Source organism: Calidris pugnax, unplaced genomic scaffold, assembly GCF_001431845.1.
Source record: "Calidris pugnax isolate Ruff unplaced genomic scaffold, ASM143184v1 scaffold18, whole genome shotgun sequence".
NCBI lineage: Eukaryota > Metazoa > Chordata > Aves > Charadriiformes > Scolopacidae > Calidris > Calidris pugnax.
In genome coordinates, this window is record NW_015090812.1 from 5,233,617 (window position 1) to 5,249,509 (window position 15,893).

The 15,893-nt window shown below is 38.5% G+C and overlaps 1 protein-coding gene across 2 annotated transcripts in view; it reads left to right on the forward strand.

The window, feature by feature from the left end:
• Positions 1-15,893, forward strand: part of TTC39A (tetratricopeptide repeat domain 39A) — a 56,167-nt gene that overhangs the window by 19,059 nt on the left and 21,215 nt on the right. Inside the window, exons 3-8 of one of the 2 annotated variants that reach the window (XM_014939495.1) lie at positions 350-481; positions 3,221-3,297; positions 3,782-3,849; positions 6,740-6,804; positions 14,335-14,434; positions 15,018-15,083. In XM_014939495.1, coding sequence (XP_014794981.1) covers positions 350-481; positions 3,221-3,297; positions 3,782-3,849; positions 6,740-6,804; positions 14,335-14,434; positions 15,018-15,083 — 508 coding nt within the window. Of the gene's footprint in view, positions 1-349; positions 482-2,431; positions 2,558-3,220; positions 3,298-3,781; positions 3,850-6,739; positions 6,805-14,334; positions 14,435-15,017; positions 15,084-15,893 lie in introns of those variants that run through there. The other variant, XM_014939494.1, reaches the window with a different exon arrangement.

Genomic DNA, 15,893 nt, shown 5'->3' on the forward strand with positions numbered 1-15,893 from the left:
GTGTTAAAGTATTCATTAGATACTCTATTAAAAAACCCCCATGACTCTATCATCCCTGAATGGTTAACCACATGGCTAATTTCTGTGCTGTATGTTAAATATTTATCCTTGGCTCGGAATTGTAACATTTTAGCACAGTTATTGAAACTGGAGCTGTAGACATGATGTCCTGTACAAATCTCAATCTATTTGTGTTTCTCAAGTATTTTGCATGTCCTTTGTGTTTGATTTCTAGTTCATTTAGATCTTGCTCCCATCACACCAATATGTTTCTGGCCTTGTACTTGTGTTTTTTTAAAAGTAATAATATAACCAAATCAGCTGTGCTTTACATCTTGTTTTCTTTCAGAACTAAAGATAGTATGTATCATGCACTGACCTATGCCACCATATTGGAAATGCAGGCTATGATGACGTTTGATCCTCAGGACATACTGAATGCAGGAAACACAATGAAGGAAGCCCAAGCCACCTGTCAAAAGTAAGTGTGGAATGATTCAGTCAAGAAATAGTGCCTTCATGGGAGAGTTTTGAAAGATGTAGGGGTTAAAAAAGGATATGTGACTTCATAGAAATCATAGGAAAGTGAGATCGGAAAGGACATCAGGAGGTCATCTAGTCCAGCCTCCTGCTCAAAGGAGGGTCAGTAAGGAGGTCACACCACTTAACTTATGGTTTTCAGCAGTCAAAAACTTCAGTTTACTAAACTTTGGCTTTTGCCCTTAAAACAAAACCGCTGAATGAGAGTGCTTGAGGTGGGAAGGGACTTCTGGAGGTCACCTGCTCAAGCAGGGCCATCTAGATCTATTTGCCCAGGCCTGTGTTCAGACAGCTTTTGAATATGGAGAATATGGAGACTACAAGCTCTCTGGGCAACCTGTGCCAGTGCTTGGTCACTCACAGTTGCAAAGTGTTTTCTGATGTTCAGAAAAAGCCTCCAGTGTTTCAGTTTCCACCCATCGCCTCTCGTCCTGTCACTGGGCAGCACAGAAAAGAGCTTGGTGCCTTCCCTTCAGGTATTTCTATACATTATAAGATTTCCCCCTGAGCCTTCTTTTCTCCAGACTGGACAGTCCCAGCTCTTTCAGCCTTTCCTCACAGGAGAGATGCTCCAGTCCCTTCAACATCATCATGGGCCTTCATTGGACTTTCTTGAGGATGTCCATGTCTGTCTTCTACTGAGGAAGCCAGAACTGGGCAGTACTTCAGGTGTGGCCTCAACAGTGCTGAGCAGGGGGGAAGGATCACCTCCCCTGAGATGATCACATTGGCCCTATTTGTGGCAAGGGCACGCTGCTGGCACACCACTTTCTCCTTCAAAGAAAAAGAAAGTGAAGTGGCTCATCTTGAGAAATGAAGACCCAACGTACACTTATTGAGAATAGGTGTGCTGAGGGTGGAGATTTTGTTGGAAGGATATCCTTGTTTGACTACGAGTATTTTTTAATATTCCCTGCCATATAGAACTGTCTGATTCATTCTGAAAGTGTAAACAGTTGAAGCAGCAATTGTTGCTCTTTAGCAGTATTTGTCTAAGTCGTGCTGTTTGTCAGGGGTGGATTAGCAAGGACTACAGAGAGTTTCTGTGGCAGGAATTCATCTGAGCTTTCCCTTCAGTGTATTTCTGAAGCTGTCTTTATTGGACCTCTAGGCCTGAAGATATTTTGATTCGTTTGCAAAGGATTATAACACAGGTGGGTGCTGGCTGAACGCTGTAAACATGTGCAATGTATAAACTTTTCTTCTGCCAGAGGAAAGTGCTGGCAATGGCTGCAGGGAGGAGTTAATTCTTTTCCTTGCGCTAATGCCAAAGTTTTTGGCTTTCTGCAAAAGAGGCACCACCTGAAATCCCACAAAAGGATATTTAAGTTGAACAAATTGGGGTGGAAGGTTGGCAGAAAGGTAGAGGATAAAAAAGCTGTAATGTTTGGCGTAGCCTGGAACACTTCTGGTGGGAAGATCTGTTTAAGGAAGATTCTATTTTGGCCATGGTTATAGTATTGTGTTACTTATCTCCTTGAGTCTGTCCTGAGCAACTGTCCCAAAATAGAAGAAAAATATCTGGATTTGTGTCATGTGTTAAAGTATTCATTAGATACTGTATTAAAAAACCCCCATGACTCTATCATCCCTGAATGGTTAACCACATGGCTAATTTCTGTGCTGTATGTTAAATATTTATCCTTGGCTCGGAATTGTAACATTTTAGCACAGTTATTGAAACTGGAGCTGTAGACATGATGTCCTGTACAAATCTCAATCTATTTGTGTTTCTCAAGTAGGTTGCATGTCTTTTGTGTTTGATTTCTAGTTCATTTAGATCTTGCTCCCATCACACCAATATGTTTCTGGCCTTGTACTTGTGTTTTTTTAAAAGTAATAATATAACCAAATCAGCTGTGCTTTACATCTTGTTTTCTTTCAGAACTAAAGATAGTATGTATCATGCACTGACCTATGCCACCATATTGGAAATGCAGGCTATGATGACGTTTGATCCTCAGGACATACTGAATGCAGGAAACACAATGAAGGAAGCCCAAGCCACCTGTCAAAAGTAAGTGTGGAATGATTCAGTCAAGAAATAGTGCCTTCATGGGAGAGTTTTGAAAGATGTAGGGGTTAAAAAAGGATATGTGACTTCATAGAAATCATAGGAAAGTGAGATCAGAAAGGACATCAGGAGGTCATCTAGTCCAGCCTCCTGCTCAAAGGAGGGTCAGTAAGGAGGTCACACCACTTAACTTACGGTTTTCAGCAGTCAAAAACTTCAGTTTACTGCAATATCTAATTTTTCTTGTCAATTAGATTTTTGTCCTGTCTGAAGCACAGGTTTTGCAATGTCTGGAAGTTAAATTACCATTTACAGACACTGCAGAATCTTCCCATTTGGTGAGGGTTGTACTGCAGCTGGCTGTCTTTGAGTCAGCTGTACTCCCTGTTCTGTACACACATGCACACAAAATAAATCAAAAAGCCCTCTTATCCCCTTCATTCTTCAAGACAGATTTCTGCCCATGAAGGGTAGTAGATGGATCCCGGGAGGACCGTGTTGACTAATTTCTGTATGGAATACGCTGAAGTTTGTATATGTAGTAAGATGACAGAGGTGAGCACTAGGGGTATGTTAGTGACTGTACGGGTGGCCAGCTGAAAGGTGCTGTTTTCGGTTGTTAATGTTTCATGTCTAGATGAAATGACCAAACTGACTTTTCTGCAGATTTAGAAAGAAATCTACAGTAGCTGATTCTATCAACAACCTTGTGCATAGACAAAGCCTTGAACACTTTACTGAAGGTAATGTTATCTCTAAATTCATAGTGTTTTCATCTTTTTGTGCTGCAATTTGAATTGTATAGAATTGTTCACTCAAACATGTTTTTGCAGATTATGAGTTCACTGACAAAATTGCTGATTTGGCATTTCCAAAATTTCTGGATCAGTGTTTTGGCAAGTGCTGTGCCACCACAGCCAAAACCACTAATCGTTTTTGTTGATTGCTGACTCAAATCCATAGAAAGAAGTTTTGAAATGCTTAGAAAGGTTTTAGATCCAGGAAATCCTGGAAAGCACCAGAGAAATTTGTGCAAAGTTTCTGTAACTGTGTGTCAGTTCTGTTTGGAGTTAATTCTGTAGTTTAGAACTGAAACACTACAGCAAATTTGGAAAATATTTTTCTGCTTGAGCTTTGTGATCTTATTCCTGTATTAATAGGCTAAGCGTTTTTAATTTACTTTTTGTCTGATTGATTTATTTTCTTCTCCCCTCTGGGTGACACTAGAGGAAATCCATGCAGAAATTTGCTATGCTGAATGTTTACTTCAGAGAGCAGCGCTTACATTCCTCCAGGTATGGATTCTTCCACAGCTCTTTGGGGAAAAAAACACAACAACTACACATCATACAGGTTTCTTTTCTTAAAATTAATGAAATGGTAGAAGACCCTAGTTTGACCTAGTGGTGTCAAACTCTTTCACCCGGATTAAATTTGGATTTTATGCGGATGATATCTGCTGATGAGATATGAGACTGTTTTATTATCCCTCATGATTATCTAAAAACGCTCCTCTCGGTGCACATAGCACTGAGTCCCCTGGGACTCCCTTCTCTGGTTCCTTTTGGATGTGTGAAATGTAACAGCAGTAAGCACTGATTTTCAAATACTGGGTGTTGGGATATCAGATTAAATAAAAAAAAAAAGACATGGTCACTGAAGCTGTGCTATGCTGGAATGCGAGTGAGATTTTTGTTTCAGTCAGGCTGGTGTTTGCTTTCCCAAGACTGCTTTCTCACTTGTTTGTTCTTGAACAGCTATTATGGTCTGCACAGCTATTAGGCTCCACACATGCTTTTTGCTAAACAGTGCTGCCTGTCTATAAAAGAAGGGGAACTCTCCCTCTTCTGTGAATTTTATCTGTCTGTACTAATGAAGCTTGATTTGTATGATGGATCAACATTAGCAGTACTTACCAGGGCTCCAGCTTGCAATTTAAATTGTTAATTATAGTTGGAATAAGTGATTTTTCTTCTTGATTTGTCTGTAGTTGCTATACGACAGTGGGCCTCTTCATTTATGCAGAGAGGGTAGTAAAAGTCACATTCACAAAGGGCTTCTGCTTCTTGGCTCAAAGATGCTGATAGAGAATGAAATGCAGGTGGTGATTTTATGGCGTTTGGGAGTTGCCAGATGGGCTCTGATTTATGTTGCTTACGATCGTTCATGAACCGTGTAACCTTTCTGAGCTATCTGCCATGCCCCTCTGCTAGAAACTGTTGCTTTGTAGCAGAACCAGTATCAGAGTAGCTGCTTCTGAAGGTTTTTAGAGTGCTGATGATGGTGCCTTTATAGGAAGGTGCTGGGTTTTGAAATGCCCAAGGTGTAGCTACGTATTTCCACATTCCTGCTGTTTTGGTGTGAGTAGTCTGTGGCACTGGGGATGATTGGGGTGGTGTCTGAAGCTATGGAAGTGAGGCTTGTCAGAATGTTGCCATTGTGCTTGTAAGAAAGGAGTGTTTAATGCAGTGTCTCATGGTTTTAAGCACTATTTTTGCAGGTATCTTTTTAAAAAAAATGTTTACAGATACAGAAGAAATTTAAGAGTAAGAAAATAGTTTCTTGTCCTCTCCTGCATAAAGAATCCTTGTTCATTTGCTTCCTCCTCTATTCTGTGTTTAATTTTTCATGAATGCATGAACTGGTTTTAAAAATTAAACAAAAGCACTTGGTTCCAACAGCTATTGAAGTGGGTTAGTTTTGGTGCTTAGTGTTAAGTGACCAAATCCAGTTAAAAACATACAAAAATTAGTTGCAGGATTTTTCAGGGGTTGAACTATTCTCATATTGATTATCTCTGGTTTTGGTATCATGAGTATTCTGAATTTATACACTTTTAAACCATTTTATTTCCTCTTTCCATTTTCCATTCAAACAAAAATATAACCAAACCTTTACAAATGGTTAGGTATGCTGTACCCCCCAGTTGCTAATTAAAAATAGACTTTTTCTACAGAACAAAGAAGAACAGGATCACATTTTTATGTGGTTATTTTGTTGCATGTGATTGGGATTCAAGTCTCTGGGGATATATCATCAGGAATGACATGATTGTTTATGTTGCACGGTTTCTGTCCTCAATTATCACTCTTGATAATGTTGCTTAAGGATGACTGTAAAGGACACAGGCTTTTGGTGGTGTTGCAGGCTGCAGGAGTGAGACCCTGCCCTTCACGTCAGGCCATTAGGCTTCCCATACTAGTTCATAGAAAGCAAAGTCTGGAAGAATTTGACCTGTAACTTTGATTGGATTGTCTTCCTGATTTACAGGAGGATGGAAATTTCTGACTCTTTGTTTACATATTGATGAGCACAATCAGTCCCTTTTCCTTAACAATAACAGTAAGACAATTAAATGTTCTAATCTATGCTATTTTCTCCACAATACAGCCCTTAAAATACCATCACAGAAAAATCAACTGCTAAAACACACGCACTAACAGCAATACTATTGTACCAAAGTACAAGCAGGTATTGTACCAAAGTAGTAGCAGTTATCAAAACAAAGCAGAATGACAGATTATATGTGATGAGTGAGGCAAGAAACTGCCACCAGAAAGTTATGAGACTAAAGAGTTCTCTCTTTGGGATACAACTATAAAGTAACGGGCCCCCAGCTACACTTTGCTCTAAGTTCTTAGTTCATTACAGCTTGTAATGTAACATGTTACCATACTAGTATAAATCTCATAGCTACTTGAATATTCAGACCAGAAGGAGCATATCTCGCATAACTTTGCTTACCTTGCTTCCTTTTTAGGGTGTGAAACTATATTCTGTAGACTCCTGAGGATCCACAGTTATTTGTATCAGGTGCTGAGCCAGGAAACGTTCAGGTCTTAACTGTGCTGAAGGACAAATGAGAGAAACCTATTTTTTGAAACAGCCACAAATGGCACTTTAGGTGCCATTCATTAGCTTAGTCCTATGTTCATTAATGCAAATTCAGATGGTCCAAAGGTCACAAGGGCTAAACTAATCACAGAAAGCATCAAAATAAAGTGTATGTGTCTGAACAGAGTAAAAATACTTTAATACAGAAAGGAAATCCTAAATCCATATATTGTTCCTCCAGGACTTATATTGACTGTCTCATGATTGCTGTGTTCAAGGCACGTGTTCATCTCAAAAGCTCTTTATAATGCTTATAAATTCATATTGCTAATGTGTTTTCTTTTCTAACAGGATGAGAATATGGTTAGCTTCATAAAAGGGGGCATCAAAGTCCGAAACAGCTACCAAACCTACAGGTAAGTCCGTGATGATGTGACTAAGTGTACTCTTACAGTAAAAACTCCTGCTGGTTGAATTGTCCAGTTCACAAACTAGTTACTGTCGTATTTATTGCAGCCTTTATTATGGGCCTCATGTCTATAGCCTTTCTCAGCCCATACAAATTCCTCTTTTGCATAAAAAAGGACATCGATGTTGTTTGGATTCTGAAGGTAGTGGACCCTAACCCTGTTAACTCCCAGGGTTTGCCTGCTTCAAATACTTTACCCTTGAAATTATATCAAAAAATAACTATTCCAAATGATGTAGTGTTCATTGTGTCTGCCTAGCACAATTTGAAGGTCTTGCAGTCGTTAGGCACATGAAATGGCATTTCTTTATAGTTTTAGCTGCAGCTTTTTGGAACATTCAAAACCAGTAGCTGAAGCACAAGTAATTCCATAACAAATGCATGAAACTAGAACAAAATTAGAGATAATAAACTGGAGAGCTTGCAATGGAAAGTATGAATGGCTTCAAACACAGAGCAAACAAACTTACAGGAAATAGGTTTATAGGGGCTAGTTAGCATAATAGAACAGATGCAGTCGCTCTGCGTCATGAAGTCCCTGAACAGGCAAGCATATGCCACCATCTGAGTGAAATATTTGGTTAGCTGGACTTTTAATCTGGTTAAGTTATGGCAGTTGTTCTACCCTGAAGAGAAGGTGCCTGCTATTGAGAATGATAAGCAGGGTTGCTTATCTGAACTCACAATGTGCCCATTATTTAGTGCCTACAAGCCAAAAACATCTGCTTAAGCAGATTTCTTTTCATCCTGGAAGTTATGGAGAACTGCTTTCGACATGTGCAAAAGGTTGTGAAGTGCAGTAATAAATGCTAAAAACTACACTAAAATGTGCACCATGGGCAGCGTACTCAGTTGTGCCTCAACAAATGAAGATCAGCTCTAGTATATGTATAAACAAAGTGTTATAAATCTAGTAGCTCTTAGGTGGTTGTCTTCGAAAGGATGCTAATAACAACTTGAATATTACTAAAATGTGTATTTTAACAAAGACAAAGTTTGTGAGACTGGCATTTACCATTTTTGTACTGTGCCTTTGAAGGGGGAAGAAATAATTGCAGTTTTTGTGAGAGTGTGATGCAATAGGTTACAGAGAAAACAAGGAAATACGGAAATGAGATTTTATTTGCTTTGATTGATCAATGTTTTTTACAATGTAGTTTCTGATGTAAAAAGCCACCTTTCCTTTCCCCGCTGCCAGCAGTACTGCTTGATAATCCACCACAACAGCAACTCTGAAAAAACAAGAGGAGTAAACGTTGCAAAGATACAATTTTTAAAACTCTCTTTCAGGGAGTAAAGGTTACCATACACTGTAACAAAAAGATGGAATGAAATAAAACAATAATTCAGAATGAAACATTTGCTTAGTGTCAGTGAATAAAAAGTAAGAGAAAACTTTCACACTAATACAGACTTATATGAATAATTTTTAGTGCAAACTAAATATGCATCATATTTTGTTTTACTTCAGGACTTAAAATTTGGACTCAGAACAGCCTTAAAAGGTTTTGTGTCTAGCAGATACAAAATAGCATCCAGTCCAGGTCCTTCAGAAGTATGGAAGGGAGAGAGATGACAGTGTCCATAGCTGTGTGGGTTGGAGGTGACTCTAAATGCATTGTCCACTGTAAGGACTGCAGTTACAATGACCAGTCCTATGTCTGTTGGCAACAACCAGCAGATAAAAACACAACAGCCTGAAGACAAGTATGTGACTGCCATTAAAACAATGTTTTTCTTCTCCTAGTAATTAACAAAAACTGAAAGAATAGTGTGAAAAACATGTAACTATAGAAAGCTTGGAGACGAAACAGGTTTAAATCCTGCTGGATTACACAGGGAAATAAAGGGACACTGCAAAGTTGAGATCTATGAAAGTTAGAAAAATAAGTGAAAAGTAATTTCCAATATACCTGTCTCTTTAAAAATATTTCTTACAATTGTCTTTTCCTATATATAACAAAATGTTCTTTGGAATGAACGTGCACAAAAGGGGCATACCTAATCCAGGAATTAGTGAAACTCAAATCAGATTTGCTAATTTAAGTTTAACTCAGCGCTTACATTCCTCCAGGTATGGATTCTTCCACAGCTCTTTGGGGAAAAAAACACAACAACTACACATCATACAGGTTTCTTTTCTTAAAATTAATGAAATGGTAGAAGACCCTAGTTTGACCTAGTGGTGTCAAACTCTTTCACCCGGATTAAATTTGGATTTTATGCGGATGATATCTGCTGATGAGATATGAGACTGTTTTATTATCCCTCATGATTATCTAAAAACGCTCCTCTCGGTGCACATAGCACTGAGTCCCCTGGGACTCCCTTCTCTGGTTCCTTTTGGATGTGTGAAATGTAACAGCAGTAAGCACTGATTTTCAAATACTGGGTGTTGGGATATCAGATTAAATAAAAAAAAAAAGACATGGTCACTGAAGCTGTGCTATGCTGGAATGCGAGTGAGATTTTTGTTTCAGTCAGGCTGGTGTTTGCTTTCCCAAGACTGCTTTCTCACTTGTTTGTTCTTGAACAGCTATTATGGTCTGCACAGCTATTAGGCTCCACACATGCTTTTTGCTAAACAGTGCTGCCTGTCTATAAAAGAAGGGGAACTCTCCCTCTTCTGTGAATTTTATCTGTCTGTACTAATGAAGCTTGATTTGTATGATGGATCAACATTAGCAGTACTTACCAGGGCTCCAGCTTGCAATTTAAATTGTTAATTATAGTTGGAATAAGTGATTTTTCTTCTTGATTTGTCTGTAGTTGCTATACGACAGTGGGCCTCTTCATTTATGCAGAGAGGGTAGTAAAAGTCACATTCACAAAGGGCTTCTGCTTCTTGGCTCAAAGATGCTGATAGAGAATGAAATGCAGGTGGTGATTTTATGGCGTTTGGGAGTTGCCAGATGGGCTCTGATTTATGTTGCTTACGATCGTTCATGAACCGTGTAACCTTTCTGAGCTATCTGCCATGCCCCTCTGCTAGAAACTGTTGCTTTGTAGCAGAACCAGTATCAGAGTAGCTGCTTCTGAAGGTTTTTAGAGTGCTGATGATGGTGCCTTTATAGGAAGGTGCTGGGTTTTGAAATGCCCAAGGTGTAGCTACGTATTTCCACATTCCTGCTGTTTTGGTGTGAGTAGTCTGTGGCACTGGGGATGATTGGGGTGGTGTCTGAAGCTATGGAAGTGAGGCTTGTCAGAATGTTGCCATTGTGCTTGTAAGAAAGGAGTGTTTAATGCAGTGTCTCATGGTTTTAAGCACTATTTTTGCAGGTATCTTTTTAAAAAAAATGTTTACAGATACAGAAGAAATTTAAGAGTAAGAAAATAGTTTCTTGTCCTCTCCTGCATAAAGAATCCTTGTTCATTTGCTTCCTCCTCTATTCTGTGTTTAATTTTTCATGAATGCATGAACTGGTTTTAAAAATTAAACAAAAGCACTTGGTTCCAACAGCTATTGAAGTGGGTTAGTTTTGGTGCTTAGTGTTAAGTGACCAAATCCAGTTAAAAACATACAAAAATTAGTTGCAGGATTTTTCAGGGGTTGAACTATTCTCATATTGATTATCTCTGGTTTTGGTATCATGAGTATTCTGAATTTATACACTTTTAAACCATTTTATTTCCTCTTTCCATTTTCCATTCAAACAAAAATATAACCAAACCTTTACAAATGGTTAGGTATGCTGTACCCCCCAGTTGCTAATTAAAAATAGACTTTTTCTACAGAACAAAGAAGAACAGGATCACATTTTTATGTGGTTATTTTGTTGCATGTGATTGGGATTCAAGTCTCTGGGGATATATCATCAGGAATGACATGATTGTTTATGTTGCACGGTTTCTGTCCTCAATTATCACTCTTGATAATGTTGCTTAAGGATGACTGTAAAGGACACAGGCTTTTGGTGGTGTTGCAGGCTGCAGGAGTGAGACCCTGCCCTTCACGTCAGGCCATTAGGCTTCCCATACTAGTTCATAGAAAGCAAAGTCTGGAAGAATTTGACCTGTAACTTTGATTGGATTGTCTTCCTGATTTACAGGAGGATGGAAATTTCTGACTCTTTGTTTACATATTGATGAGCACAATCAGTCCCTTTTCCTTAACAATAACAGTAAGACAATTAAATGTTCTAATCTATGCTATTTTCTCCACAATACAGCCCTTAAAATACCATCACAGAAAAATCAACTGCTAAAACACACGCACTAACAGCAATACTATTGTACCAAAGTACAAGCAGGTATTGTACCAAAGTAGTAGCAGTTATCAAAACAAAGCAGAATGACAGATTATATGTGATGAGTGAGGCAAGAAACTGCCACCAGAAAGTTATGAGACTAAAGAGTTCTCTCTTTGGGATACAACTATAAAGTAACGGGCCCCCAGCTACACTTTGCTCTAAGTTCTTAGTTCATTACAGCTTGTAATGTAACATGTTACCATACTAGTATAAATCTCATAGCTACTTGAATATTCAGACCAGAAGGAGCATATCTCGCATAACTTTGCTTACCTTGCTTCCTTTTTAGGGTGTGAAACTATATTCTGTAGACTCCTGAGGATCCACAGTTATTTGTATCAGGTGCTGAGCCAGGAAACGTTCAGGTCTTAACTGTGCTGAAGGACAAATGAGAGAAACCTATTTTTTGAAACAGCCACAAATGGCACTTTAGGTGCCATTCATTAGCTTAGTCCTATGTTCATTAATGCAAATTCAGATGGTCCAAAGGTCACAAGGGCTAAACTAATCACAGAAAGCATCAAAATAAAGTGTATGTGTCTGAACAGAGTAAAAATACTTTAATACAGAAAGGAAATCCTAAATCCATATATTGTTCCTCCAGGACTTATATTGACTGTCTCATGATTGCTGTGTTCAAGGCACGTGTTCATCTCAAAAGCTCTTTATAATGCTTATAAATTCATATTGCTAATGTGTTTTCTTTTCTAACAGGATGAGAATATGGTTAGCTTCATAAAAGGGGGCATCCAAGTCCGAAACAGCTACCAAACCTACAGGTAAGTCCGTGATGATGTGACTAAGTGTACTCTTACAGTAAAAACTCCTGCTGGTTGAATTGTCCAGTTCACAAACTAGTTACTGTCGTATTTATTGCAGCCTTTATTATGGGCCTCATGTCTATAGCCTTTCTCAGCCCATACAAATTCCTCTTTTGCATAAAAAAGGACATCGATGTTGTTTGGATTCTGAAGGTAGTGGACCCTAACCCTGTTAACTCCCAGGGTTTGCCTGCTTCAAATACTTTACCCTTGAAATTATATCAAAAAATAACTATTCCAAATGATGTAGTGTTCATTGTGTCTGCCTAGCACAATTTGAAGGTCTTGCAGTCGTTAGGCACATGAAATGGCATTTCTTTATAGTTCTAGCTGCAGCTTTTTGGAACATTCAAAACCAGTAGCTGAAGCACAAGTAATTCCATAACAAATGCATGAAACTAGAACAAAATTAGAGATAATAAACCGGAGAGCTTGCAATGGAAAGTATGAATGGCTTCAAACACAGAGCAAACAAACTTACAGGAAATAGGTTTATAGGGGCTAGTTAGCATAATAGAACAGATGCAGTCGCTCTGCGTCATGAAGTCCCTGAACAGGCAAGCATATGCCACCATCTGAGTGAAATATTTGGTTAGCTGGACTTTTAATCTGGTTAAGTTATGGCAGTTGTTCTACCCTGAAGAGAAGGTGCCTGCTATTGAGAATGATAAGCAGGGTTGCTTATCTGAACTCACAATGTGCCCATTATTTAGTGCCTACAAGCCAAAAACATCTGCTTAAGCAGATTTCTTTTCATCCTGGAAGTTATGGAGAACTGCTTTCGACATGTGCAAAAGGTTGTGAAGTGCAGTAATAAATGCTAAAAACTACACTAAAATGTGCACCATGGGCAGCGTACTCAGTTGTGCCTCAACAAATGAAGATCAGCTCTAGTATATGTATAAACAAAGTGTTATAAATCTAGTAGCTCTTAGGTGGTTGTCTTCGAAAGGATGCTAATAACAACTTGAATATTACTAAAATGTGTATTTTAACAAAGACAAAGTTTGTGAGACTGGCATTTACCATTTTTGTACTGTGCCTTTGAAGGGGGAAGAAATAATTGCAGTTTTTGTGAGAGTGTGATGCAATAGGTTACAGAGAAAACAAGGAAATACGGAAATGAGATTTTATTTGCTTTGATTGATCAATGTTTTTTACAATGTAGTTTCTGATGTAAAAAGCCACCTTTCCTTTCCCCGCTGCCAGCAGTACTGCTTGATAATCCACCACAACAGCAACTCTGAAAAAACAAGAGGAGTAAACGTTGCAAAGATACAATTTTTAAAACTCTCTTTCAGGGAGTAAAGGTTACCATACACTGTAACAAAAAGATGGAATGAAATAAAACAATAATTCAGAATGAAACATTTGCTTAGTGTCAGTGAATAAAAAGTAAGAGAAAACTTTCACACTAATACAGACTTATATGAATAATTTTTAGTGCAAACTAAATATGCATCATATTTTGTTTTACTTCAGGACTTAAAATTTGGACTCAGAACAGCCTTAAAAGGTTTTGTGTCTAGCAGATACAAAATAGCATCCAGTCCAGGTCCTTCAGAAGTATGGAAGGGAGAGAGATGACAGTGTCCATAGCTGTGTGGGTTGGAGGTGACTCTAAATGCATTGTCCACTGTAAGGACTGCAGTTACAATGACCAGTCCTATGTCTGTTGGCAACAACCAGCAGATAAAAACACAACAGCCTGAAGACAAGTATGTGACTGCCATTAAAACAATGTTTTTCTTCTCCTAGTAATTAACAAAAACTGAAAGAATAGTGTGAAAAACATGTAACTATAGAAAGCTTGGAGACGAAACAGGTTTAAATCCTGCTGGATTACACAGGGAAATAAAGGGACACTGCAAAGTTGAGATCTATGAAAGTTAGAAAAATAAGTGAAAAGTAATTTCCAATATACCTGTCTCTTTAAAAATATTTCTTACAATTGTCTTTTCCTATATATAACAAAATGTTCTTTGGAATGAACGTGCACAAAAAGGGCATACCTAATCCAGGAATTAGTGAAACTCAAATCAGATTTGCTAATTTAAGTTTAACTCACCTGTACCTCCCGTCACCTCTTTTTGCGATAGTAAAGCTTCGTGTTATTCCCAACAGCCATTCTTGAAACATTTTCAGGCAGGAATGTGGTTGCAAATTGACTCTGTTTGACGGGAGTTAATCTCCAGGACTCCATATTTTTTACTTGATAGTAATGTGATGTAAATGATTTGTTGATAAATCCAACAAAATGTTGAATGTGTTGTTCACCTGGGTGAGGTGACAAATTGACCATTTTTGAACTACTGTGTAGTTCAAGGTAATGGGGTTACTTTCTTACTGAATTGTAGTTAATCATCGTATTTACTGACAACGTTAAAGAATCTTGTGCATTTTCAGGGAGCTGGACAGTCTCATACAGTCTCCACATTATGTCAAAGGAGAGAACCATCTTCATTTTGAGGGAGGTGTAAAACTTGGAGTTGGAGCATTTAATCTGGTACGTACCAACAGGTCTTCTCTTGAGCTGAAGTCCTGCAGATCGTAACTTAAATACCTGAGAAGTTCCACTGACATCAGTGTTACTAATCATACCATTAAAATTAGGTGTGTGCTCTGACACTTGGGGGATCCCAGTCTCTGGTCTAAGAATGTCAGGTAGTGATACACTTGGCTGTTGGCAGGGCAGTTGGTGGGACAGGGTGAATGGGGCCTGGGGTGCTGCTCTGTTGGCTGGTGTTGCTTGTGTTTTGGTCAGAAAGAGGGTGGTCAAATGGTATGGGATTGTTCCTGGTATGTCAGAGAGGCTCTGACCCAGAGATGGTGAGGGGTGAGGTGGTTGTTCAGGTGATGGGCTGCAGAAAGTGCTTGGTGCTTCCCCTTGCTTGCGTTACTTTACCTGGGTTAAATTCTATGTAAAATATAGCAGATGTATATACTTACCCAGAAAATTGTCAGACATAAAAAGATGTTTTTAGTAATTTTAGTGATTATTTCCCATGTTTGGAGAAGTTGTAGGAGGGAGCTAGTCACTGAGGGGTAGAAAGTCTATTACTGCATAACTGTTGCATTTCTTTCTGTAGACATTGTCCATGTTTCCCGCACGGATTCTGAGATTACTGGAGTTTGTTGGGTTTTCTGGAAACAAGGTAAGTGGGAACTGAATATTATTGGTACATTCCTTCCACTCTTAAGTTAAAAAATGGAGACAAGAGTTTTTCTCTTTTTCTTCGCATTAGTTCTCACCCTCTGAGACACTCTGGTATCACACATGAACACTATGGGCACTGATGCCCAGTGCCCAGTTTTCCTTTATATTTTTGATGATACAGATGTGAAGCATGATAAAGACAATGGCTAATACAATGATGTTGACATACTTAGTTTTTTAGTTACTGATCTTTTGATGTATGCTTGTGCTTAGAAATCCATAGCCAAAGTGTATTCTTAGCCTTTAATAAATTAGCTTACTTGATAGTTACTGTCATTATGGTATCTGAATGTCCCTGACAGATTCCTGCATGACATCCAGTTGGGAAAAAAAAAATTCCATTTCATTTCTGATGTTTTTTTTTCCCACTGTGTCTTTAATAGCAACTGGTAACTTGAGTGCAGCACCTAAGTTCTCTTTACCTAAAAGAGTAAATGCTTTCTTGCCTGGAGAGTAACCAGTCTGACCTGTGTTGTTTGTGTGTGCAGTTTAAGGACAGAAATTTAGTAATGAAGCACCAGTAAACTCGCATGAACCTGAGGTATTCTGCAAGACAGATGCACAGGAAGTGCTGTGTTAGTTTTTTTTTATGGATTTGTTGTTTCAACATTTAGGATACTAAATTGATGGTAATATCTTGGCCCTTATACCTTGCCCTTGTCTCTCATTCTACTGGCAGAACATGAGATTCACTCAAGGTTGCGTTCCTGGATTAAGAAAACATGATCTGTTTAACCTAAACCACTAG